At 45.1% G+C, this 24,186-nt stretch overlaps 2 protein-coding genes across 2 annotated transcripts; one reads left to right on the top strand and one right to left on the bottom strand.

Moving 5' to 3' along the window:
- Positions 1–1,240: 1,240 nt before the first annotated feature.
- Positions 1,241–13,035, top strand: ZXDC (ZXD family zinc finger C). The gene is made up of 10 exons (XM_079317081.1): positions 1,241–2,597; positions 3,095–3,247; positions 4,128–4,206; positions 4,324–4,454; positions 5,051–5,221; positions 5,773–6,458; positions 7,140–7,224; positions 8,974–9,146; positions 9,902–10,003; positions 10,824–13,035. The coding sequence occupies exons 1-10, from the start codon at positions 1,370–1,372 to the stop codon at positions 10,908–10,910; spliced, it is 2,895 nt and encodes a 964-aa protein (XP_079173207.1). The 5' UTR covers positions 1,241–1,369; the 3' UTR covers positions 10,911–13,035.
- A 342-nt stretch (positions 13,036–13,377) lies between these two features.
- On the bottom strand, positions 13,378–23,922 carry CFAP100 (cilia and flagella associated protein 100). The gene is made up of 15 exons (XM_079317122.1): positions 23,900–23,922; positions 23,426–23,512; positions 22,925–23,031; positions 22,083–22,272; positions 21,654–21,721; positions 20,815–20,978; positions 20,170–20,250; positions 19,409–19,590; positions 19,180–19,333; positions 18,471–18,519; positions 17,739–17,890; positions 16,821–16,956; positions 16,188–16,390; positions 14,599–14,695; positions 13,378–13,692 (listed from the first exon to the last, which is right to left on the bottom strand). Exons 2-15 carry the CDS (start codon positions 23,448–23,450, stop codon positions 13,627–13,629), a joined length of 1,674 nt encoding a protein of 557 aa, XP_079173248.1. The 5' UTR covers positions 23,451–23,512; positions 23,900–23,922; the 3' UTR covers positions 13,378–13,626.
- Between the last annotated feature and the right edge of the window lie 264 nt (positions 23,923–24,186).

Genomic DNA, 24,186 nt, shown 5'->3' with positions numbered 1-24,186 from the left:
AGGGATGAAATAGCAGGGGGTTTCCAGCACACAGAAACCATAAACCACCCGAGTGCAAAGTTCCCTCTCTGAGCCCTGCTGAGCCTTAATTTATGTCCTCTACTTGTTTGCAGAGAATCTGAGGCTGTGAATAGGCTATTGTAGTTTGGGGGTGCTGATGCCATTTTTAGGTAGCTGACCTCACTGCTGGACAAAGCCAGTACAGGGTGAAGAGTTTTAATCCCATCCATCTGTGAGCATTGCACTGGACCTGATCTGGGCAGGGGATGGACAAACATTGAATTTCTGCAGGGCAGTGAAGTCTCAAGATTGCCAGGCTGATCCATCCTTCCTGAGCTGAGTGTGCCTGGCCAGAGTTCACACCCTGGCTGTAGGAGGTTTGATGCTCAGACAGGAATAATCTGAGCAGAAGGATCACAGCACCATCTGCTGGGGCTGTTTGCCAGCAGGGAACTGCTAAATTTCCATAGCAAATACAGGATAATTCTACCTTTTCCTTAAAGTGTTGGAGAGCCATAAGGCAGCTGAACTTTCTCCCAGAGAAAGCTCTGCCCAAGAATAAATAAATTTAAAAATGCATTAGCTGAATTTGTAGGATTTTTTTCTGGGTTTTTTTTTTTTTTTTTTTTAGTGCTGGGATACTTTGGGTGATGCTGTGCCATGGCCATGCTTGAACAGTGACTTTGCATTGCCCAGGGTTGGCCCATAATGCTGTTTTCATGTTTCCACTCATGGTACACAGGGTGTTTTGCTAAAGTTTTTCCCTCTCTCAGCTCTCTAAGGGCTGCACCCTTAGAATTGCTCCCACACAGCACATCCAGGGACACCATCCACCACCCCTCTTGTGAGGTGGGGTGCTGTGTTCAGTTCTGGGCTCCCCGGTGTGAGAAAGGCAAGGAGCTGGTGGAGAGGGTTCAGTGAAGGGCCACAAAGGAGAGACTGGAGGAGCTGGGCTTGTTTACTTCAGAGAAGAGAAAGGGGAGCCCTTGAGTGCATGTAAATATCTCAAAGTTAGTCAAGAGGATGGTCAAAATCCTCTCAGTGGTGACCAGCAACAAGATGAGGAGCAATGGCCATAAACTAAAACGGGAGTTTGACCTCCACAAAGGAAGGACTTTGAGGGTGGCTGAGCACTGAACAGCTGCCCAGGGAGGGTGGGGAGTCTCTCTGGAGCCATTCAGACCCCAGCTGGCCGCGTTCCCGTGTCACCTGCTGGGCGCGACCCTGCCTTGGCAGGGGGTCAGACTGTGTTATAGCCAGAGGTCCCTTCCAACCTCAATTCTTCTGGGCCTCTTCCCGGCCACTAACGGGGACATAGCACCATCCCCAGGACCTGAGGTGACTCCAGCGGTGCCACGCTGGATGTCGCATGAGCCGCTCCCCGCTGTGCCATTCCCTGTCCCGGGGCAGCCCCACTCCGTCCCGTCCGCCGCTCCACTCTCCGGGTTTCCCCGGCGCCGCTCGCGCCGCGCCCGCTCCGCGGTTCCGCGCTCCGCGTTTCCGCTGCGGCCCGCGCCGGCCCCGCCCCGCGGCTCCGGTTTCAGGCGCTGCTACAGGGACCCCCAAGATGGAAACGCAGGGGCTGCCGGCCGCGGAGGCGGCCCGGGCCCGGCCCGCCGCGCAACATGGCGGCCCCGCCGCGCCGCCGCCGCCCGGCTGGGACCCGCCGCCCGCCGCCGCGGCCCCCTCCCCCGCCGGCAGCACCGTCGCGCCGGGCCTCTACGTGAGCTTCCCGGTGCTGCTGGTGGAGGAGAAGCCGGAGCCCGGCGCCAGCCCGGCGCCCAGCGCGCCGCCGGCGGGGCCCGCGCCCGACAGCGATGGGCTCCTGCTCGTTTTCAACGTGGTGCGCGGCGCGGCCGAGCCCGGCGCGGGCGGCGGCGAAACAGGGCGAGCCCAGCCCGGCCCGCCGCCCGCCGAGCCGCCGGAGGAGGCCCCCGGCTCGGCGCCGCCGCCGCCGCCTCCTCCCCCGCCGCCGGCAGCGCTGCCCCCCGCGGGCGGCGATGGCGGCGGGGCGGAGGACGGCGCCTTCTCGGGGACCATCACCATCAACAACCAGAGCCTGCTGGTGCGCATCGAGAACGGCGTCCTGACGCTGGGACCCGGCGCCGAGCAGCCCGCGGGCCCCGCGCCGCCCGCCGCCGCCAGCCCCGCCGAGCCGCCGGGCGGGCCGCGCCCGCGCTCGCCGCCCGCCTTCCCGTGCCCGGAGCCGCGCTGCGGAGAGGCCTTTCCCCGCAAGCAGCAGCTGCGGCTGCACCGCCTCTCGGCGCACGGCGGCGGCGAGGACGGGCGGGGCGCGGCGGCGCGGCCCTTCGGCTGCCCCGTGCCGGGCTGCGCCTGGTCCTTCGCCACGGCCTACAAGCTGCGGCGGCACCTGCACTCGCACGACAAGCTGCGGCCGTTCGCCTGCGCGGCGCCGGGCTGCGCCAAGCGCTTCACCACCGTGTACAACCTGCGGGCGCACAGCCGCGCCCACGAGCAGGAGGCGGCGCACAAGTGCGAGGCGTGCGGGCAGCGCTTCCCCAGCGCCGCCCGCCTCGCCGCCCACCGCCGCCGCAGCCACCTGGAGCCAGAGCGGCCCTACCGCTGCGACTTCCCCGGTAAGCCGCCTCTGGGGCTGGGCTCCCTTCCCTCCCCTTCCAGGAACTGCCGTCCCTGCCCTGGGGCCGTGCGGCGCTCCGCTCGCTTCTTCTGCTGCCCCGCTTCTCCTTCCCCAACGTTGTACCCGGAGTGTCAAGGAAGGTTGTCCTCCAGGCCACCTCAGTAACCAAGAGGAAAAGTTTGGGAGCTGGAGGATGCTGTACCATTCCTCCTGCGACTTTGTGCTGGTGCAGTGAAACACCACAAGACACGGCGCCAGCGTTCAGCGGGTGCGCCTTTACCCGGGCTATACGTGATTGCCCACCTTGCAAAACAGTTGCAATTCCTGGGAATAATGCTTAGAATTTCACTATTTGGTTTTTTCCCTTTCCCTCCTATGTAATATCCTGAAAAACGATCATGAAAGTACCTCGCTAAAAGCTGGGAGGAAGATAAGAGTGCAGGTTTCGTGACTGAGTTTTGTCAAGCAGATGTGCTGTTTCCCTTTTCTCCCCAGGCTGTGAGCGAACGTTTATCACAGTGAGTGCATTATTCTCCCACAATCGAGCCCATTTCAGAGAGCAAGAGCAGTTCTCCTGCTCATTCCCTGGCTGTAACAAGCAGTATGACAAGGCCTGCCGACTGAAAATCCACATGAGGAGTCACACAGGTATTCACAGGGATGACTTGTACACGGGGAGGTACATGGAGCATAGTATGTGGAAAGTGGACTTCAGTGTGCTGGAGAAACTGAAAGTCAGGAAGGGTGACATTAATTATTTGGAGTCAGTGAAAGCAGTTGATTCTTGGCCTTCTGGAGGTAGGAGCCCACTGAATAGAGTTGTCATGTGCAAAGTAGTTAAGGACATGCAAAGGTGTGGCTTTTGTCATTGTGTATTCTGTCTAGAAAAAACTATCCCAGCTCTATTCCCAAGTTCATAGATGTTCAAAACGTTTTTACTCTTGATAAAAACAAACAGCTAACTCTCAGAACATGTGGAATGTATGTACCAAGGTTTGGACCAGCAAGAAGATAAATTTCAGCTCTGGGAAGCATGCCTGTCTTGCAGGAACCACTGCAAAGCTGAAATGCAGCTTTGTTGTGTTATGGTGTGTCCATACTGTCCTCTCTTTTCCTGGTTTCATGGTTCCACAGTGTGAAGGTTTTTTTTAAAGTGTCACTTGAAGTTCATAGGTGTGATGGAAACCTATGTCACATACTTCACAGTTTTGTAATCAAGACACAGTGACAGATCATGAAAACAGGAAAAAGCAGTTGAGTTGTGTTTCTGTTTTGAGTAATGCTGTTACTGGCTATTGAAACACCTTCAGGATATGAGATGGATTGATAAATGCAATATGCAATAGAATGGAGTTAAAGCCCAGATTGTAGGAGGGGTAAGGACATGGTAGTACTTTGCAGTGCATTGCAGGAGGGGCTGGTTGAGTTGTCTTGTCTTAAATTAATTCAACTTAAACAAGTTTTAGTATTTTCTGGTAGCGGTATGTGGTTATGTATTAGATTATTAATGTAACATTTTTTATTCAAGGTGAAAGACCTTTTATCTGTGACTTTGAAGGCTGTGGCTGGTCTTTTACCAGTATGTCCAAGCTTCTGAGGCATAAAAGGTAAAGGAAAGTTTTTCTGATTATACTGTCCTAAGCCACTGGCTGTTAGCTTGTTTTTGTTTCTCTTCAGTAGCTAAGCAGTTTAATCATGCCAATGACAATTTCCTTCCCTTGTAGGAAACATGAAGATGACAGGAGATTCATGTGCCCAGTAGAAGGCTGTGGGAAGTCCTTCACCAGGGCAGAACACTTGAAAGGCCACAGTATAACTCACCTTGGTACAAAACCATTTGAGTGTCCAGTAGAAGGTATTGCACCATTCTTGTATGTGTTTCCTGGTACCTGGTGTGTATTTTTGTCTAAAGGTTATGTGTGCTTGGTACAGGATTGGAACAATTTAGGATGAGTCTTCTAACAGGGTTTGAAGAGGTAAAACTAAACTGAGGACTTGAACAAGTGATCATTCCCAGAGTTAGGAATGGCAGAGCAAACTCTGTTCCATGCTGTAGCTTGACCACTGTCGCCACTTCAATGGAACTCCAGAAGCAAAGATTTTTGGGTGTGATCTAGGTTATTCAGCTTTTTCAAGTAGAGCAGCTCTACTTGATGATTTTTTTTCTCCTTTTTTATGGTGTTTCCAGCAGTTGATATGAAGAATTTCAGATGCCATAGTGTGAAAAGGTTGTGCTTTACACTGAATGACTTAAGAGTTTCATGTTGTCAGAAACAGGTTGTTAAACTGTCCTACCCTTTGACAGGTTTACTTGTGATTCCTCTGAGTGTATGCACAGGTGCTGCAAATAGCAAGTAGAGGGTACTCTGATTTGTTAAGTCATTAAATATGACAATTCAATTGAAACTTCATTAAATTTGAAACTTCAAAGCCTTGTGTATCTTCTTTCAGGCTGTTGTGCAAAATTTTCAGCAAGAAGTAGTCTGTATATTCACTCCAAAAAGCATCTTCAGGATGTGGACTCATTAAAGACTCGGTGCCCTGTTTCCAGCTGTAATAAACTGTTCACTTCCAAACACAGTATGAAGACACACATGGTCAAGCAGCATAACTTCAGCCCAGGTAAAGGGCTTGGTTCTGGCTATCAGAGGGTGCAGTGGGAAAATTAAATGTTCTATTAAGGAAAAAGTGTAATTACTGGTGTTGAAATCTGAATTCCATGGATATGAATGACAGAGTCTTTGATACTATAGTTTCACCCTCCTCTAAAATTTTCAGTGAGATCTCTGCATATCTGAAAGTGGTACTTGACCTCTGAAATTGTGAGAAATTGCAGCATTTTTCAGTCAAGCAGGGCTTGTCCTTTTCCATGCCATCTGTAAAATATGAACAAGGACTAAAAGGATTTCTCTTTTCATTCCTTCCACTCCTTACAACCTATATGTAGCCTGCACTACCTTAGTGTTATTTTTTGACAAGTGCTTTTGTAACTCACACTTCTTAGTAAAGGAATGAACTTAATTCAATAGGCTGCATTTCTTTAAATCTGCTTTCAGGGGAATTGGAAAATGTTTTAGTACCCTAAGAATATAGAATTTTATAGAATTTTAAGCTTCCTTTTCTTTCTGTTGTCTGTGGAAGCTCTGTCTTATAACCAAACCTTTTTCTTCCAGATCTCCTAACCCAGCTGGAAGCAACCAGCTCCCTCACCCCCAGCAGTGAACTCACTAGTCCAGGGCAGAGTGATCTCAGCAACATCGACCTCGTGTCCCTGTTTTCCAACGTGTCCAGTAACAATTCCGGGATCACGACGGACATGGCGCTGGTGAACTCTGGAATCGTCACGATCGACGTCGCTTCGGTGGGCTCGACGCTGGGGGGGAACCTGCCTGTCAGTACCAATTCCCTGAGCCAGGCAGTTGATCCCTTGATCCTGGTGGCCAGCAGCGACATGCCCCAGAGCCTGGACAGTTCTCTCCTGCTGGGAACCAGCGCAACGGTTCTGCAGCAAAGCACTTTAAATTTGGATGATGTACAGACCGTCAATGCCGAAGCCTTGGGTTCGCTGGCGTCCCTGTCAGTGAGGAATTCCAGTCAGGATGTGCACGGGTTGACATCCAGCAATAATTTAACAATAGACACGGCCACTTTGACTCCTTCCAGCAGCCTCGGCAGCACCAATGTGCCTGAGTTACTGACACCAGTGAAAGCTGAGCGGAATTTGCTTCCCAGCTCGGACGTGGTTGGTCAGCAGGAGGGCAGCAAAGTAGTGACACAGTTTGTGTTCTCCAACCCTCCGGGGAGTTACAGTGCACAGAAGGAAATGGATCTTGGCGCAGTGACTGGCAGCTCATTTTTGGTATGGAGTAACTGTATTCACCCCTAGATGAGACAGCCTGACTTTGGGGATATCCCTGGCTGCTCACACCTTATAGGGAGACCTTTCAGATTTTACAGATCATGCATTTTGGCTCTCTTTTGATGAAAGATGTAGAACGATGTGTTGAGTAGTGTGCCTTCACAGGTAGGTTCAGTGTGCTGGCAAGTTGTAAGAAATACTGAAATTCTGGTGGGGACAGTTCAGGAAGAACCTATGAAAATAAGCAGCCCCTCTGAAATGGGATTTGCAAGAACAAAGTGTTACAAGTGTTCCTTGTTTCATTTCAGGGGAAGATTTGGGCTTTAACAGTAACTGCAGCATTTTCATCCCAGCCCTCTTTCCTCTTTTAAGTACTTTTCCCTTTCTGCTTCACTGTGTTACTGCAGACTTAACTTTTTGTTTATGTTACAAACTAAATGTTTACACTCTTAAAATCTGAGCACTTAAAAATGTGGAGCTAACTTCTTGTGTTAATCTCCCAATGTTGAATAGGTAAACAGAATTTATTGAAACTCTAATCAAAGATCAGGGGAAATAAGAATTCAGTATTTGAAGAAGATAACTGCTTTTGAGAACTCACTAGTCTGTGTTCGTTGCCTTGTTTTGTTCTTAATTCCCAAAACCTTGCATCTCTAGGCTTTTTTTTTTTTTTTTAACTAGGAGAGCTGTGGGTCTGCAAGAACAGACTACAGAGCCATTCAGCTGGCCAAGAAAAAGAAACAAAAAGGGAATGGCAGCAGCACAGGTGAGAAGCCCTTAATTCTGTTAAATTTATGAAATAAAAATATTTAGTAATTTTGGCAGTGCAGTGGGAGCAGGCTTCTGAGTTTCTTAAATGTCCTAACCTGTTTATTGATGGTTAAAAGAATTATGCATGTGGTGTACCATCTGTTTCTCAGGATAATCACATTCTATGGAATATCAGATTCACAGGAAGGTTACAAAGAAAGCTGTGCCCTGTGTTTCATGATTATTGACAAGACACTAACTGTCCATCTCTTCATCTATTTCTTATTTTCTTATTAAAACAAAAAATGTCACTGTGCTTTCTGCTGTTTATGCTTTTGATCTTATCTAGAGGGTTCTTTAGCTCAGTACAGACACTAGAAATATCAGCTAGATTTTGCTTCTGTGTTTCACTTAGTGTTAAGGAATTTATTTTTTTATCATCTAGATACACTCAAACCCCTCTCTTAGACATTAGCCTTGTAGGGAGTTCTTGTGAAGAGTGAGTTTAGATCATGATTCCAGATGTGTCCTCTGAGCTTGACTCAAAGCCATTTGGTGTAAATAATAACCATTCCTTTGTCAGGTCAAATGTGGTCCATGGTTCACTGGACTTGAACAAGCTCAGGTGATTGAGCTGTGCCTGCCTTTGGGGCTGGGGTGGAATATCATATCTTTATGATCTGTCAATATCATAAATATAGAGTGAGTTTAGTGCTGCCTTGTGTCTTAGAACTTCCTCCTCTGAAAATCGAGGAAATAGTTTTTGAGAAAGGTTGAGAGACTGGTTCTGGTGTTAGGAATGTTTTGTTTGTGTATTTGTAAAATGCATACATTGTCAGGTTCAGCAAATCATCTCATGGAAGGATGAGTGCTTTCTGAAGCTAGTTCTGAAGGGCCTTGTGTTATCAAACATGTCTTTTGGATGTTAGTTTAAAAAATGTGATTGCACTTTGCATGACTCCTAAGATGACCTCAGAAAATGCCTGTTTCTGTTCCTGTTCAAGACTCCCAATAGTCCACTTTTCACCTGCTGTTGCCTTAATGGTATGCTGTGCTTCTCAAAGTGATCTAGAGAGTCTTGTATTTCTGATTAGTTTAACTAGATTGAGTGAATATTGTAGAGGGAAGTTCTGTGTTTAAATATAGGTTATCCAAGCCCTTCATTTATTACAGATTAAAAAAAAAAATCAAACATAAACCTGAAGAACTGACAGGACTGTATTCTTACATTAGTTTTGATTAGGGTTTTGATTTTCAGCTGGTTCATCCTGCTTTAAACTGAAAAAAGCTTAAGGTTGTGATAGTTGTACTTGTGTAGCCTGTTCTACCTAGTAGTCTGTGAAATCTTCCTGTAAATAATGATTTTCTCTATGCTTTTTTTACAGTTTAGAAAAATCATGTGCATGACTTCTTAGGAAATTAGTTGCAAATTGAAACTAGAAAATGCAATCCTACTTCCTAATTCTTATCTATGATGCCACAAATATGCTGATATTTCTGTGCTACCACAGGGGGAGGGCCCTAAGCTTAGCTATTTGTCATTTTTCAATGGTGTTCATGTAAAAGAGTGCTCTGTCAGCAGCTGGAGATCCCCAGCTGAGTGCTCTCTGGCCTTTTAGCAGTTGTCAAATGGTGCTTAATTGTATTACACTGCTGTGGGCATTTGCTGCATGGTATAAACAGCTGCAAAAAGTTGAAAAATACTAGCAGAAAACTCTGGCAAATTCTTCCTCACCATCTAAATATTAAAATTGCTTTCTTTTAGGGGCATCTGGCTCTGGTCAGAGGAAAAACAAGGGTGGTAAAGTAAGCCCTACCAACTTTTCTTCATCTACTCCTGGCAGTCGCCTGGGTGGTAACATAATTCTGCCAAATGGAGGGCTGACAATAAGGGACCCTGCCACTGGAGCCCAGTATGTGCAAATTCAGCTTCTTCAGGTAAGAGCTGAGGAGAAGAAAACATGCTCAGATTCTGTGTTAGCCAGACTTGCATTTATGGAAGAATTTGAGTGTTTGTCAACTCAGGTACTACTGCCCCTGGATGGGGTCTCAAGCTCTGCAGCATTCTTACATTATTCTACTTCTTATTTGCAAAGTAGATGAGATGGACATGAAAATGTTCCTGCAAAAAGAAGTTTCAGCCTGAGCTGTTATTTCTCTTATCTGTTGAAATTAAAGCTTAAAATTTTAAAAAAGCAAAAATCTAATAATTGGTGGGGACTGATTAGTGGAGCATGGCAGGTGATGCATTTTTTGCCAGGTGTATCTGTATAATATTCAGTTCCCCTCCTTTATTCCTAACCACTCTGGAGAGACCTATGGGCAGAGAGTTCTCCATGGACCTATTTTTGATGGGTGTGCGTGTTTGTAACTTTCTTGTTAAGTATCAGCTTCATGAAAACGTGATGAAACTTATTGCATGTTTCTGAGTGTTAGTTTTGTTGAAAGAGGAGCCATTCCTTCAGATCTTGCCAGTGTTCCAAGTTGATGAGGACATGATAATAGATTGTTCACTGAGCTAGGTTCAGATTTAAGTTGTACTTAGCTTTCCACATCTTTGTGGAGCTAGGCCTTACTACTACAGTGCAGTGGCTTTATCAGATATTTTAAGATTGTGAGGCTGAGTGAAATTTGCCATATTGTGCTGAGATACCTGGGAGTTTTGTAATTTCATCATGTTTCTGCATTCACAGGATGATTCCCCAGGAGAAGGAGATCTTCCCTTTCAGCTGAGCTCTCAGTCTTCCTCGTCACATTCTCAGCTTACAGTGGATTTACCTGTTCACATACTTCAGGTACAGCATGTCAAATCACTGGGTTTTATTGCCTTGCTTGAAGGTAAAAACAGTGTACTGTGAGCACTCTCATCTTGTGCCTGATGAAAATACCTTGTTTTCCACTGGGAGTTGAATTCCCTTCACAAGGAATAGTAAGCAGAGAGCTGCACTGCACAATTTATCTTGTGTCTGTTACCAACCTTTGACACATCAGAAGTGGTTGTTTTTTTCCTCTGTTACTGAGTAATGAATACCTAAATGTTGCTCATTTTTTCTGAAGTGCCCCACCCTTGTTTTCCTGATCCCATCCTGCAGATGCCAGATGGGACAAGAAAGAGGATCAGAATTGGAATGCTGCAGGAAGGGGTGGGAAGTGGGAAATAGGGTCTTGAATCTAGATTTCAGAGTGGTGCCCTTGTGGGAGTGTCAGTTATGTTTAAAAGCCTGGTTGGGGACCTCATTTTTTATAAACTCTGCAATGTACCTATTCCTGCCAAGTGTGCTTCTCCTGGATAGGAAATAAACTTTTTTTGTTGAGGAGGGGCACCTTCCTCAAAACCTAGAAGTACAAGAGAAGTGGGACTGTTTGCCATGGTAGAGACTTAATGGAGGAAAAAGTGATTTTTAAGTGATTAGTAATGGAAATAGATCTGAAGTGTTCCACAGAAAAACTGGCAACAGTGTTTGGGTGGATCCCTGAAATGGAAAAGCTTTGGGTTTACTCTGAGCCATTCCAAGCATTTCTCTGGTGTTGGATAAATGTCAAGATAATCTTGCTGATAAGCACTGAAATTATCTAGAGGTGAAAGTATTTCATGCTGTCTGTTTGCTTTAACAGGAGCCACACAATTCCACTGAAGATGATGCAGGTTCTGATAACTCTCAGTTCACTGGAAGCACAATAAATTTACAGGATCTGGAATGACGATTATTAAGAACAGTTACTTGAAAACAAATTGGGCAATCATGACAGAGTGAGATTACTGTGTGGGTCTTTTTCCAAGGAAAATGCAAAAAATAGGAGAACTGAAATATAGTTGCACTCTTTGTGATTTCCTTAAGACAGTTGCAGCTGAAAGATTTTTCTTTAAAAATGTAAATCCCACTTGATGTGCCTGTGTAAGATACCCTGTCTGCCTGGTGGTTGGGAGGCTGAGGCAGACTGCTGTACAGTGTTGTTTCAGGGAGAAGTACTTTATTACACTTCAAACTGAGGTAATATTTACTGTTTTCACAGGAAAGCAAGTATTCCACAGCTAACAAGTGCAAATTTATAACCCTGCCTATGACAGTTAAAACTTTGCTTCCACTGGTCTCCTGGAGCCAGTGGCATCAAGGAATTAAGAGCTAAATTTTGCAAGTGTTTACCACACACACAAAAAACAAGGATTGTTTTGGCCCTTATGTTTGGCAGAAAAGCAGAATAAAGTGTCACATGTAACAAAATTAACATTCTATGCCATAAAAATGAAATATTCTAAAATCTTTGTTTTAGAAAACTAGATTCTAAATGTTAACTTAGCTGTGAATCAGTTTGTAGCTCATGTTGAGTTTCTCCCTTTCCTTGTTCCTGCATCCCAAATATTTTGCTGAATTCTTCCAGCAAAACTTGAAAACTGCAATAGAACTGTACTCACTGTAAGTGATTAGCTAAGAGTCCAACAGCATCTGAGAGAGGTTTGTTTTATCTTTGTGTTCCCTTTTTTGGGAGGAATGTTGACTGTCATGTAAATTTAAGCACCTTGATTTTTATCTCATCTACAAACCGCTGCCAAGTTACCTGTGAACTGGTCACTACCTTTTTATTTAGGGTTGTTTGGTGTTTTTGTTTTGTTAATTGAACACTGTTAACATGTGTTCTTTATTGCTGTCCCAGTGTCACTTGCACCTGGAGTTTTTGGCTGGTTTACAAAATATGCAGTTGTCAGAGTATTTTGTGAGGGGTGAACAGTTGTTGCCCAGGAGGATTTGCCCCTGAAAAACTGCAGTTTCTCTTGGGGGTGGGGGGAGAGGTTATATGTACTCTACTTACCTGGATTGCAGACACCTAAATAAGTATAGGGTTGTATAGGGGAAAAAAACCACCTTTGGTTACGTTTTAAGGTAGTAATTTAAATGTTTCCTATGGTGATGTTCTGAATGCCTGTAAAAGTATGTATAGGAATTTGATAAAAGGCTGTTTGTACTTTTTTTTTTTTTATTCTCAGTGAGGTGTATGTATGCACGTATGTGTATTTTCTTTTCTTTTTTTTTTTTTTTTTTTACAAAATAAGATATGTCACAGAGAAGAACATTGTGATCTTTTTAATCTTGCACATATTTATTTATTTTACAGTTATACTGATGTTAAATTCACATGAGGTCGTTCAGAAATGCTTTTACTTCCTGTGCCTTCTGAACTATGTATGTGTCCATATAAATGCAGTTTTGATTGCAGACTTGGGGAGGAAAAAAGCATACAGGTTACAATGAACTTCAGCTCCTGATTTGTAGGCAGTATTATATCTCTGGTTGAACCAGCTTTATTTTTCTATCTTTAGCCTAACTGAGCATTGAGATCTCTCTGTTCCTCTCACTCTGAGTTTACAGCTTATATCCAGGGAGAGTCTGAACCCTCTCAGGCTGGGTTTTCAAACCAATTGGTAGCTGAGCTCTGCCTGGTGGCTGTGACTGCAGCATGGAGTCCATTCCTGAGAGGTGGGAAGACTGAGGAGGAATTGTGCTGAAGGGATTTGCTCTAGTGGTCACCGTGCTCTCCCTGGAAGCTGAGACACCTCGAGCTCCCAACGCCTGCATTATTCTGTTCTCAAGGACCATACCAGTTTGTAATCCATTACAATGGCCAAGGAACACTCCATCTTTTTATGGGACTTTCAACCAAATCTTTCTACTTCTGAAAATGTACCTCACTCAGCTTTGTAAGTGAATGTAAAGTGCTAACCTCTTGAGGGCAGAAACTTGGATCACTTGGCTTGGGCTCCATTGCTGGCAATGGATACCTGAAGAACTGCTGGTGCAAAAGGGTTAATAAAGCTTTTTTTTTATGGTCAGTTTGTCACTGGGTATTGTTCTTTTCATGGATGCATCTCACACAAAGTTAATTACTGGCAGTTTGGTTTTTGCAGAAGGGTTGTGTTTTTCCTTTGGTTGCATCTTCTCCACTGTAGTGAGGTGAAGTCTGTAATGGCTTTGGAGTGGAGCATGGCTCTTGGTTTTTATAGTCCTTCAGAAGACCTGTGATTATCATAAATGTCTGTGAGGTACCTGGCTTAGCTGTGCCTTAACAGAGATTGTCACCTAGGACTGTCATAGATCTCACTGCTCAGGTTTGTATGGATAGTGCTGTTGGCATCAAAAACTGAATGAGAAAAGCATTGGTGCTTAGCAAGAGCTTGAGAAGCAAAATGAGAGAATTTTTATTGATTTTCTTAGGCAAAATACCAAAGGAGGGGAAAAAAGGTTGAAAAGTTTCCCTGTAATCTTTGGGTCAGAGAAGAAGGAAATTTCATGGGACAGTTAAGTTCAGCTGAGCAAAGACTGACAGAATGTAAACCTAGAAAAGACTTGTAGAACAGCATCAGCCCTATGAGCTGTGATTAAGGCTGTGCCATCAGGAGAAATAATACAATTGTTCTTCTTTCTTATCTATTTCCTTGGCTGTTCTTCCTGGCAGGTGGGTTGGAAGGCAAGGCCATTGTCTTGTAGCCCTGCAGAGGAGGAAGAGATGTGCATGAGTGTGTCTGACCAGGCAGCTCAAGCTGCTCTGTGCTGCCAGGCTGGGAGGGGCTGTGGCCCTTGCCCTGTGCTCCAGGCAGGCTGCAGGCTGTCTGCTGACTGTGCTTTCTGTACTGGAAAGTGAATGTGAAGCACCTGAGTCTGTGTGTGTGCTGCTTCAGCTTCCACAACTCACTGTTGTACCTACAACTGCTTTCTGACTAAAGCCTCTTTAGTCCTGTGTCAGGAAGAGGAGGGAAAGTCAGAGATCCAAAGAAATACCAGAGGGAAGCTACAGAACCCTCTGTTTTGGCTAAAGGGGCAGGGACTCGTGGCCCCTGCTCTTAAGCCACCTGTGACAGAACCAGGGTCTCCTCAGGGCTGTGTTGACCTGGGGAAGATGCAGCAGCCAAGGCAGAAGCTCTGCTCTGGTCCTCCCAAGGGGTCAGAGCTCATTTTGGGAGGATGTGGGACATGTCAAAGAAGGTGGGGTTAGATGGTATGGCTGTGCTGATCTAGGGCCTTGCTGCTGTTACCAGGAGTGTCCTGATGCCCAGTTCCTCATTTGCCAATTTTCCTGCTTGGCTTAATACAACTCAGTTAATGAGTGGAAATGAGCTTACTGAGAACTGGCAAATAGTGGAGGGGGTCATGTGGTTGAGAGAAGGATGATGGAAGGACACTGAGCTGGAACAACTTGCACTGTGACTGACTTCCCAGCAGTGGCTTAAGTTAATGGCTCCTGTACATTGGGCTGCACCTGGCTGTAGGTGCCATCCCCACTCAGCTGCACCATTCCCTTAAATACTTCATATTCCAGTACCCCCAGGTACTGAATTTGGGCACTTCTCTGAAGTGAGCTGTTGAGGTAAGGTTTTTCTACAGACCACTGCACTTACCTTTTTTTCTTCAGGTACCTGTGATCTTTCCATGTCCCTTTTCAATCCTTCATCCTGCTGGTGCTGCCTTGCTTGTTTCTGCTTTTCCTCTCTGAGCCTTTTGAAGAGAGGGAATAAAGGATGGGTTAAATGCAGCATACAGCTACACCAGCTGTGCTTTTCACACACAGCATCACCATCTAAACACCTTACATCACAATTTACATCTAATCATTGCACACAGGGTTTGGTACACCTGCTGCTGGAGTTGGTTGCTGTGAAGGGGGTAAGAGCAAGCACTGCCTGCTGCTGGTCCTACTCTTTCTGGAGTGATGGGTGGAAAAAGCATGCCAGGCTTTGACACAGAGCTGTTGGGCAGCTGTTGTGTTACAGACAAGCTCTGCACCCCCTTCACCAGGTGATTTACAGCCTGCAGTGGGAGCAGGATGCTCACCAGCTGTGGGGAGGGGTGGTGCTGATTGCATTGCCAGTTCTCAGCAGAGTAACAGGTCTGTAACACAGGTGTGAGCAGCAGGCAGTACCCATGGAGCTGCACCTGACCCAAAGGGCCCATGAAAATGAAAGCACTGGAACAGAAATGGGCTCAAGCTATGGAACACTGATGGAAAGCTATGGAAAACTGCACAGAAACTGCAGTTTTAACTGTGTAAACTTGAGAAAAATGTTTAGGCCTCTTTCTAGGATTTGTTGTGTTTTTGAATGTTTCTGTTTGTTTTTTGTTTTTTTTCTTTTTCTTTTTTTTTTTTTTAATTTTAGTTTGGGGTAGGGTGTGTGGTATCTTCCCTGAATTATTCTCTTCCATCCCCAGCATAAAATAAATGTGCATTTTACTAATTTTGCAATTTTAGAGTGTGAACCCATTCACAGGACACCAGGAGGATGCACCACATCTTTTCTACTACACAGATGAGTAAAGATGCAGAGAAAGAGGATAAGCAGAAGTGAAATGTCACTGACTTTAAATCCTCTTGCTAATCTGTCTGATTCTCTTGAGGATGGCCAGATACAGTCATCAATTCAGTTATCTTTGTTATTTGTGAGGTGAAATTTTGTGTAACTAGGCCTACAGGAATGTGTCTCTTCTTGGGACTTACACTGATTGTGTTAATTGCTACCATTTAATAATATTTAAGTTAAACTTAAAAGTTTTGTGAATAAACATTTTAAAGTTGGACTTTTTGACAGATGCCCTTACGTACATATTAAAGTCTGACAAAATATCAGGGCAAGGCAGACTGTGTTAACTTGATGTTTAATTTTCAATTTATTAAGTTTAAATTTTGCCACTGTAAATTGTTTTATTAAAATGACAATTCTCATCATAGGGTCTATTTTTGTTTGTGGGTTTAGTGTTTTTTATTCTTGTAGATTTTTCTACTGTAGTTTGCAGATCTTTTCTAATGTAACTGTGGGCTGTTACTCACTGATGAGATGCTAGTGCTATAAATGTAGAGCCCTTACAGAAGGAAATTGGATGGATTGCTCACATGGGATTTCAGATTGCTACTACAGTTTTTTGGGTTGATTTGCCTCTTTCAGCTGTCAACACTTAAAACAGAGATGTTTTCCAAAAGAGGGTCTTGCCTTACCTTGCCCTTTGTTCCCTTCTTATGATTTTCACAGCCTTTTCTATCTTTGCAGGTGGGATTCTCTCCACGCTATTCAGGAGATCGTTGAGCTTTTTTTCTATTACCTTTAACATCTCTACTGTTGGCATGTTTGTCTCATGGTCTCCAGTGCAGTTGGAATAGACTTCCAGCACCTTCTTGTTCAGGCTTGTGAGCATTTTGTCCTAGAGGGGACAGGAGATATGGGGAGTGGCACAAGTTCTGCCAAGTAGAACCATAATATCCTTCCATAGGAAATCCATAAAGGAAACACTTTAATCCCCTCAATAAGGTTCAGTTGATGATTTCCTGGTTGGCTAATGGCAGTGGCAGGGACTGATGGCTGAATTGAGCCATTCTCCTGCTGCTCTCATCCTCCCAGCTGGGCTGTGGCCTGGCTGAGCTGCCCAGCTGTGTCTGAGCCCTGCTCCCAGCCCTGCATGGAGCAGCCACGTTTGCCCAGTTTGCAGTGCCCAAAGCTGCCTTGCTGTAGCTCCAGTGCTGCAGGCAGCTCTGCTCTCCTCAGTGCATCCCTGCTCTGCTCCCAGGATGGATGTGCCTGGGGAAGGAACCACAGAGCACAGTGACCCCCCTTGCCTGGATCCCAGCCTGTACCTGCTCATCACCCTCCTGCTCTCCCGAGGAAAAGCGCTGAACTTTCAGCTTCAGGTCAGCAACTTTCTCTTCTTCCTTGGCAACAGAGTCTCGGAGGGAGTTCACCTGCTCTTTCAGCTCTGCCAGCTGCTTCTCCCTGCAGGAGACACAGAGAGGAGGTGTTTGGAAAGGGCACCCCTGGAACACCCCTGGAACACAGCTCTCTGCTGCCAGCAGATGGAGGTAACACCTCAGCCTTTCCCGGGAACTTGCACCCACAGCCCTGAAACCACAGGAACTTTGGGGTTTTTTTGTTTGTTTGTTTTTTTTTTTTTGTTTTTTTTTTTGTTGTTGTTTTTTTTGAAAAGCAGTTACTGTGCTGGTGTGGGGGAGGGACAAGTAGCATAGCTAAACATTCAAGGTTTTTAGTAAGTCAATGGGGGATCCAGATTACCTTTAAAACTTCCACAAGGAGAGAAGCTACATTTTAAATGGGAGTATATATGTCTACCTGCCATTGAAATAGTAGATTATAAGGAAAGCTGGGTTCTCTCCTGTCTTCCTCAAGGAAGGTTTTGCACTGAGCCAGCATTGGTGCTGCTCTGGATCACTCCAGGAATTGCCTTGTTTCTTTCTTTGGCTTTTCTTCATGAGAATTACACTATTCTTATATTGACTCAGGATGTTTAATGCATCATTCCCTAGCCTGTGCCTTGAGGACTAAGGAATTAGTCCCAAGCTCAAGTCTAATCTCTTAATTAGGGCATATATGGGGCACTTTCCTAGGAGCTCACAAGCAGGACCCTGCTGTGTGAAGAGCATTACGTGTACCCTGTGGTGTGTCCCTGACAGTGGGGTGTCTGTGGGGACAGAGGGGTCACTCATGGCTGAAAGCTGCTCCTCAGGGACCCTTCCCATCCCCTGCAGGGTCTCACTTACATGCTGTCACGTGTGGTGTTGAAAGTCTGCTGGACCTTGTGCCAGCTCTCTGCAATATCCTGGGAGTTCAGGACAAAGGACAAGTTCTCATCCAGCATCTCCGTGAAAGTAATCAGCAATTGCTCAGGGTGAGTGAAATACAGCTCAGCCTCCTAGAGTGGAAAACAACTGTGCTGAGTTTTTTCCCTTCTCTACTCCTGTTCCACTGAGCTATGTGGAGGCTGGTCTGGACCAGCCCTGGCTATTCAAACATCCTTCCATCTGGAGAGATCCATGTTTGCCCATGTACAGACATACAGGGACACCTTGCCTGCTGTGTGTGTGGCTTTGCCCTGCCTCAACAGTTCACCCCCCAAACAAATTGCATTTTGGGGGTAAAAAGTGTTGCAAACATCTGTGAGTAGGAAAATTTCAATTTCAGATATAAGCCAGTAACTGCAGTAATTTAAAAAATCTTTCATTTGATGATGTCATATCTCACTTTAGGATGGCAAGCTTAGAGATGATGGTGAGTTTTTGGAAACTGAAGGAGGAAAGTTAAACTAAGGTATTTATAATATGTGTTGCCAAAATGTGAACATTTATGAATATATAAACAAACAGTTATAATTTGTAACTATGATAACTCCTTAATACTGTAACTTAAGGTTAGAAGGTGAGGGAAATTAGTAACATTGATAAATGACACAGGACAAACAGAAAATGCAAATATTTCAATATAAAACTTCTGACCTCGTCTTCGTCTGAGCTGGTTTCAGTATCTGCATCCTCCAGTGAACTTCTGAAAAAGCATTTTGTGTGTTAGGCCCTTAGAGAAAGGACAGCTCAGAGGAGATCTCATTACTGACATATGAGCATTGTTACTGTTCAGTGTCTCTGTCTACTCCTGGACAGTCCTTTGCACGTTCCCACCTTTGCCTCCCTGCAGCTGGGGATATTTTGGGGTCAGTAGGGTCTAGGGGTCACACAAACCAGCAGCACTTCTGTCCATGAGTGAGCTGCCTGCTGTGCTGCTCTGGGCTGTGCTGGCCAGCAGGGCTGGGGCATGACACATGGGCCTGAACTGAGGGTGTTGATCCTAATGCCTTCAAACTCACTTTCTTTAATGCTTCTTCCTCTACAGAAGAGCTGGAAGAGAGGGAAGTGGTGCCTTGCTGCTGTTGGCAGCTCAGCCTGCTCATCACTTTCACTTGTGCCTGCCACCCTTGCCATGAGGGGTTAAAAACTTCTGTTTGCATAGTGACAGCCCCATTTGGGGCAGGCTCTCAGCAGAGGATTTGGGGATGGAGCTCACTTGGAGCAGGCATGTAGGTACTGACTTGCACACCTGAGAGCTTTCTGCTGTGTCTGAATTTATTCCAATGAGCCCAGACCTTGGAGTGCCCAGCAAGGGTGAGCTGTAGGATTCCTTAAACCCACTGTTTGCATCTCTGGTACTTACAGTTCTCTTGATAGAAGAGGCTTCAGGAATTGCTTAAGCTGGGGGTTGACATCACGTGCCCTGAAATCCAAACCTTCTGTAAACATCAGGGAACCTGGTAAATCTGTGAAGCTGAGCCCTGGGGCAGTGTTTGTCCTGGCTGTTGGACCCTGGTCTGGAGACAAGAGGAGAGCTCCACTGAGAGCCTGGGGCTGGCCAGGAGCAGCAGCAGCCCTTTGCTGGCACTCACCCTGCTCTGCACTGGGGGGCTGTGAAGCATTTCCTCCCTTAACTCTGGACTCTGCTTTCATTTCCTTTTCTTTTCTGCGCCTTTTTCTGTGTTCCTCCTGCCACTCTCTTGGAGACAGCTGGTAGAGGATGTCCCTGTACATCTTGTACTCCTGCAGAGTGTCCTCAAGTCTGGAGATCTCACTGGGTTGAGAGAAAGTTTGTTAGCAGGGAGGGAAGCTCCTGTTTGAATAGGTTCTTGCTCACTCTTGATTTTGAGTTTCATCCAGAGAATGGGAGAGAGGACACATGTTTTCATGGATATGCAAAGGCAAAAGAGAACCTGCCCTCTGTGCTCTCCTGGAAACTGAGAATCAATCATATTCTGTGGTCATATCTCTTGCTATGATACTCAACTTGCTAGTTTTTGAAATTTTACTTGAAAAGAAATGAGAAACTTTTCCAGCTCAACTCATAATGGTAATTACAGTTATTTCTTTTGTGTTTCCCTAGGTTTCTATTAAAATGCATCGCTTAGTTTAGTTTGGATTTTAATCTGATGCTAAGCATTTAATTTTGGGTTTGTATTTTTTTTTTTTTCAAATATTGTTAGAGAACTAGATTAGTAGTTTTAGAAACAAAGCCAGCATCTGGAAAACAAAAATCAAAACATTTTGACTCTTAAAATGGAACATTTTTAGAAATTTATCCCCTGTACTGGCTGTGAAGCTATAGCACTGTAGGGGCTGCTAAAGGGGAGGCAGGAGTAATGAGCAATCTTACCTTTGGATTTTCTTTATTTGGGTAGTGATTCCTTGGATCTCAGTTATTTTGTTTGTCTTTGCTGAGGTTTCTCTTCTGGCTCTAGGGAAGGATGCACAAACAAGCCATTAAACAATTTAGTAGTGAGTAGTAAATTGAGGTGCATATAAAACTGTGAAAAAGATGTGATATGAGCCCTGGAAATCTGTGTTACAGTTGTACCCCAGGAGATGCTGGGCTCCTGCCTGAAGACCCTTTGTCTTGGCAAAGTAGAGCATCCCAGAGCTCAGGCCCTCCTAATCTGGCTAAGCATCATTTGCAGCTCTGCCCTTGTGGTACCTGTAATGGTCAAAATGCTCAGTTTGCTTCACTGAGGGGTTGGGTAGAGGCATCTGCTCCAGTAAAGGGTTTTGTGAGAAGAGTGGAAGTGGTGGAGCCACCAGCAGGTCCCTTGCTGCCACCAGATCAAGGGGTTTTACAATGAGGGCATTCCCTGGATGTTATTGTCCTCCCTCTCTTTTATTGGATGAGTGGGAAGAAAATGCCACCAGAACTGTAACTCTGGGAAACTCAGAATGTTCAGGCAAATCCCTGCAGGGAGGTCAAACAGCAAATCCCTGTGCCTAGAATGAAATAGCTTACAGGTGGTTCCTTTAATGTTCTTACATTCTCAGTGCTTCAACAGAATTGTTATGGTTCTCCTTCAGGAACTCCTCAAACATGGCAGCATCCTTCTCCATCCTTCTCTCAGCCTTTTTCAGTTTCTTTTCCTCATTCTTTGCTATGGTCTCCATCTTTTCAATCTCCCCTCTCTTTACTGCAATGGCATACTGAAATGAACCCCAAAGGCAACACAGTCACATCAGTTGGTTGGTTTTAAAGGCACATTGGTTTAGCTTTGTGCCTGGCTACCAAATCACCTGATAGCTGTGGGCAGAGAGGGTAAGGATTTCAAACCCAGGTGTATGACAGTGCAAGCCAAGTACATGGAGGCCAGGAGTTATTTCAGAAGGAACTTAGCAAATAAAAAGTGAATCTAAAGACAGAATTCAGAAGTCCCAGCACTGCATTAATTCCTGGCTGAATCAGAAGATTGATTCAGTTTTGTTACAGCACAATAATAGACATGACTAATGGGAATGTTCCAGCATGGCTACTCCATTCCCTTATTTTGAGTTCAGAATGGCTCCAGGCTACAATTGATGTATAGGACAGCAGGAGCCAAAGATCAGTGCATCTGTGCACCTCACAAATGGAACAGTTTCCTGGTGGCTACTGAGTGATGGGAATGGCCCACATTCTGTTATTTCTTGGCTGGGAGTTACTGGGCTACAGATTCTGAGTGTCTGTGACACAGGGCGTGGACAGTCAGCTCCTGGGGTCTGATGTGTGCCACCTTGGAAAGGTCTCCAGGCAGTGAACCTCAGGAGAATTAACATCAAAACAAAGCAACACTGGGAGGAGTAATTAAATGAACAGAAAGTAACATGCTGAAAGCCATGTACCTCAAGATAAAAGATCTGTTTTCTGTCCTGTAGGTAGCCATGGAAGGTCTCTCTGTCTAATGCATAATCTGAAATTAGAATAGAAAGTTGCTTAGACTAGAGAGGGGGAAATATGGCCAAAGCAAAACACAGTTAATATGTAGGCTGCTATGAGCATGGGTCTGGCTGGTGTTGGAGGCAGCAATACTGATTATTGTGTTATAGTTAAAACCTTGTTTAGGATCAGTTTCCTGAGGATTTTCATGGAGTAAAACCAAGGAGAATGGAGAGTAGAATCTGATCCTTGCCCTATAGATGTTAATGGCAAATCTACTCCTCACATCAGAGCACATCAGCCACAGCCAGCTGCTCCCCCATCCCCTCTCTGGCCTCTCTTTAGGTGTTACCCAGCTGGGCAGCACTCCTGCAAGGACAGTGCCTGCTCTCCACCTTTTTTCATGGCTAACTTCCGTGAAAGCAGCTCCTGAAGAACTTTCAGTCTCTCTTCACATGTCGTCTCTATTTTGCCCTCCTCTTCATCCTCCCTTTTCAGAGCTTTCCTCAGCCCACTTTTTGCCTTCATTTTAGTGGAGTAAGTGGTTTTCTCATGGACTTTCATAGTCTTCCTCTTCTCATGTTCCTGTGAGAAGTCAGATATGGGTACAGTTTGATCCTGTGCTTTGTTTGCTGTGGTTTTTAAAGACATGAGTAAGTTACTGGCAGCCTAGAAATTTGCAGAGTGGTGATACCCTGCTGATGCATATTTGCATAGTTTATCTGCCTAATCCCAATAATATTCTCTCTTGAGGTAATTGAAACACTAAATTTCTTAGCACTTGTCATTATTTTGTTGATTTGTATTCTGCATCCATCCACCAGCTGTGCCAGTTTGTACCCACTCAGTGTCCTCATTTTTCCTTCTTGGATTATTCCTGTGAGCAAATGGAAATTTTCTGAGATTCATCCTTTGAGTCCCCTGGTTAAAGGGAGACAGCCCACACTGAACCAACTCAGTCCAGCTTTTACAAAGACATTTAAGCCATTAAGTTCAGATTGAGAGGATCTATTCAAACCCACTCCAGAACCTTCTGGAGGGTAAAAGCTGTTCCTGCTCAGTGCTTTCACATGGACTGAAGTGCAATTCCCTAGAGCATTCTCTTCTCCAGGCTGAATCCCCAGCTTTCTCATGAAGAGGTCTCTGATCTATGTGCTAAATTTTGGTATTCTGTAGGTTGGGTACCTGCCTTACTAACTGCTTGTTATATAGATTAGCCTGAAGCATGTGTACATACCACCTGTGCCTTCTTAATTTCCTTGTCCCTCATTGAGAGAAGTTCAGCATCTGATGGGACTTTAAATGGATTTTTCATTGGGTTTTCTTCATCATCTTCTGTGCTTTCTGGGTAAAAAAAACAAGAAAAAAAAAAAAGAAAAAAGGAAAAAAGAAAAAAAACAGGATGAGGATGTAGAAGATGTGAAGCTGAGCATCTGGACCCAGTGCAAAGGGAGTGGATGTTCTGTGTCACACCTGGAGCGTGGGCAGTGCCCCCAGCTGCAGGTGTCCAACAATGCTGATCTATCCAGGGAGCTGCACAGAGCTTCTGAGAAGCCCATGGTAAAAGAGAGACCTCTGTGGGGTTTATGTCACTTGATCATATCTGATAATCAACAGCATTTCAGCCTGGGATTTACTGTCTGTAGCTGTTTTACCCATTCCATTTGTTCTGGGGCAGAACCTGACTTCAGGCTCTCCTCTTACCTGACAAGGAAACATTGTGGAGCAATGTCCTTACCTGACAGCACAAGGTGGGTTTCCATCTCAAGTTTGGAAAAGAGGCTTTTAGATGTTGATGCTGTATGTCAGGATGGTGTCTTTGACCCTGGCCCAAACAAAATCATAAACAGATCAGTCAGGTGGGATCTGCCAATAATTAATGTGATGAGTTTTAAGCAGTGATAGGCCTAGGGGCTTTCTGTATCTTAACCACTGAGCCTTTAGTGTCTCTAGCAATTAACAAAAACTTCCATTAAACTGGAAAACATTTTTGTTCTGACTTCCAATAGGAAAGGTTCATCCCTTATGTGAAAGCTGTGTAAAACACAGTCCTCCTTGCACATAAACTGATGGGAAAGCAACAACAAAACAAATTTGGAGACAGCAAGCAACCCAAGTCCCTTGTCTCTTTTTCCATCCAGTCACCAGTTCTGATCCACACCCATGCTTTTGATCCTCCTGTCACTAGTTCACAGGCTGCATTTTTACTCACTAAAGCTCTTCCCAGTAATTGCTTCAGCATTGTGGATCTCTTGCAATAAGCCTGCATGATTGTTGGACAGCACAGACACACTTTACAGAACTCTGTTGCCTTTCATTTTAGGTTGGCAAACTGTTGAAGGTTATTTTTTTGTTTCTCTGACTCCAGTCTTTTTGTAGCTTTTGCCATGGATCCTAAGGGACAAGGCATAATAGGAATGATCTCATTTACAAAGAACAGATAGACCATTGTTAAAGCTATCCTTTAATCACCAAAGGCAGCAAGCTGGGCTTAGTGAG

This window comes from Erithacus rubecula (assembly GCF_903797595.1).
Source record: "Erithacus rubecula genome assembly, chromosome: 13".
In the NCBI taxonomy this organism is placed as follows: Eukaryota; Metazoa; Chordata; class Aves; order Passeriformes; family Muscicapidae; genus Erithacus; species Erithacus rubecula.
Note: the sequence above shows the minus strand (reverse complement) of the source record. Positions and strands in the feature narration are given on the sequence as shown.

Bases quoted from the DNA above. Each gene is read 5' to 3' on its own strand.
- ZXDC (XM_079317081.1), top strand. From the start codon at position 1,370: ATGAGCCGCTCCCCGCTGTGCCATTCCCTGTCCCGGGGCAGCCCCACT. The intron at 6,459-7,139 runs GTATGGAGTAAC...TTTTTTAACTAG, and splicing joins TGACTGGCAGCTCATTTTTG to GAGAGCTGTGGGTCTGCAAG. The intron at 7,225-8,973 runs GTGAGAAGCCCT...GCTTTCTTTTAG, and splicing joins AGGGAATGGCAGCAGCACAG to GGGCATCTGGCTCTGGTCAG.
- CFAP100 (XM_079317122.1), bottom strand. From the start codon at position 23,450: ATGGAAACCCACCTTGTGCTGTCAG. The intron at 19,591-20,169 runs GTAAGATTGCTC...CTCTCAACCCAG, and splicing joins CAAATAAAGAAAATCCAAAG to TGAGATCTCCAGACTTGAGG. The intron at 13,693-14,598 runs GTAAGTGCAGTG...CCTCCTCTGCAG, and splicing joins AGGTACCTGAAGAAAAAAAG to GGCTACAAGACAATGGCCTT.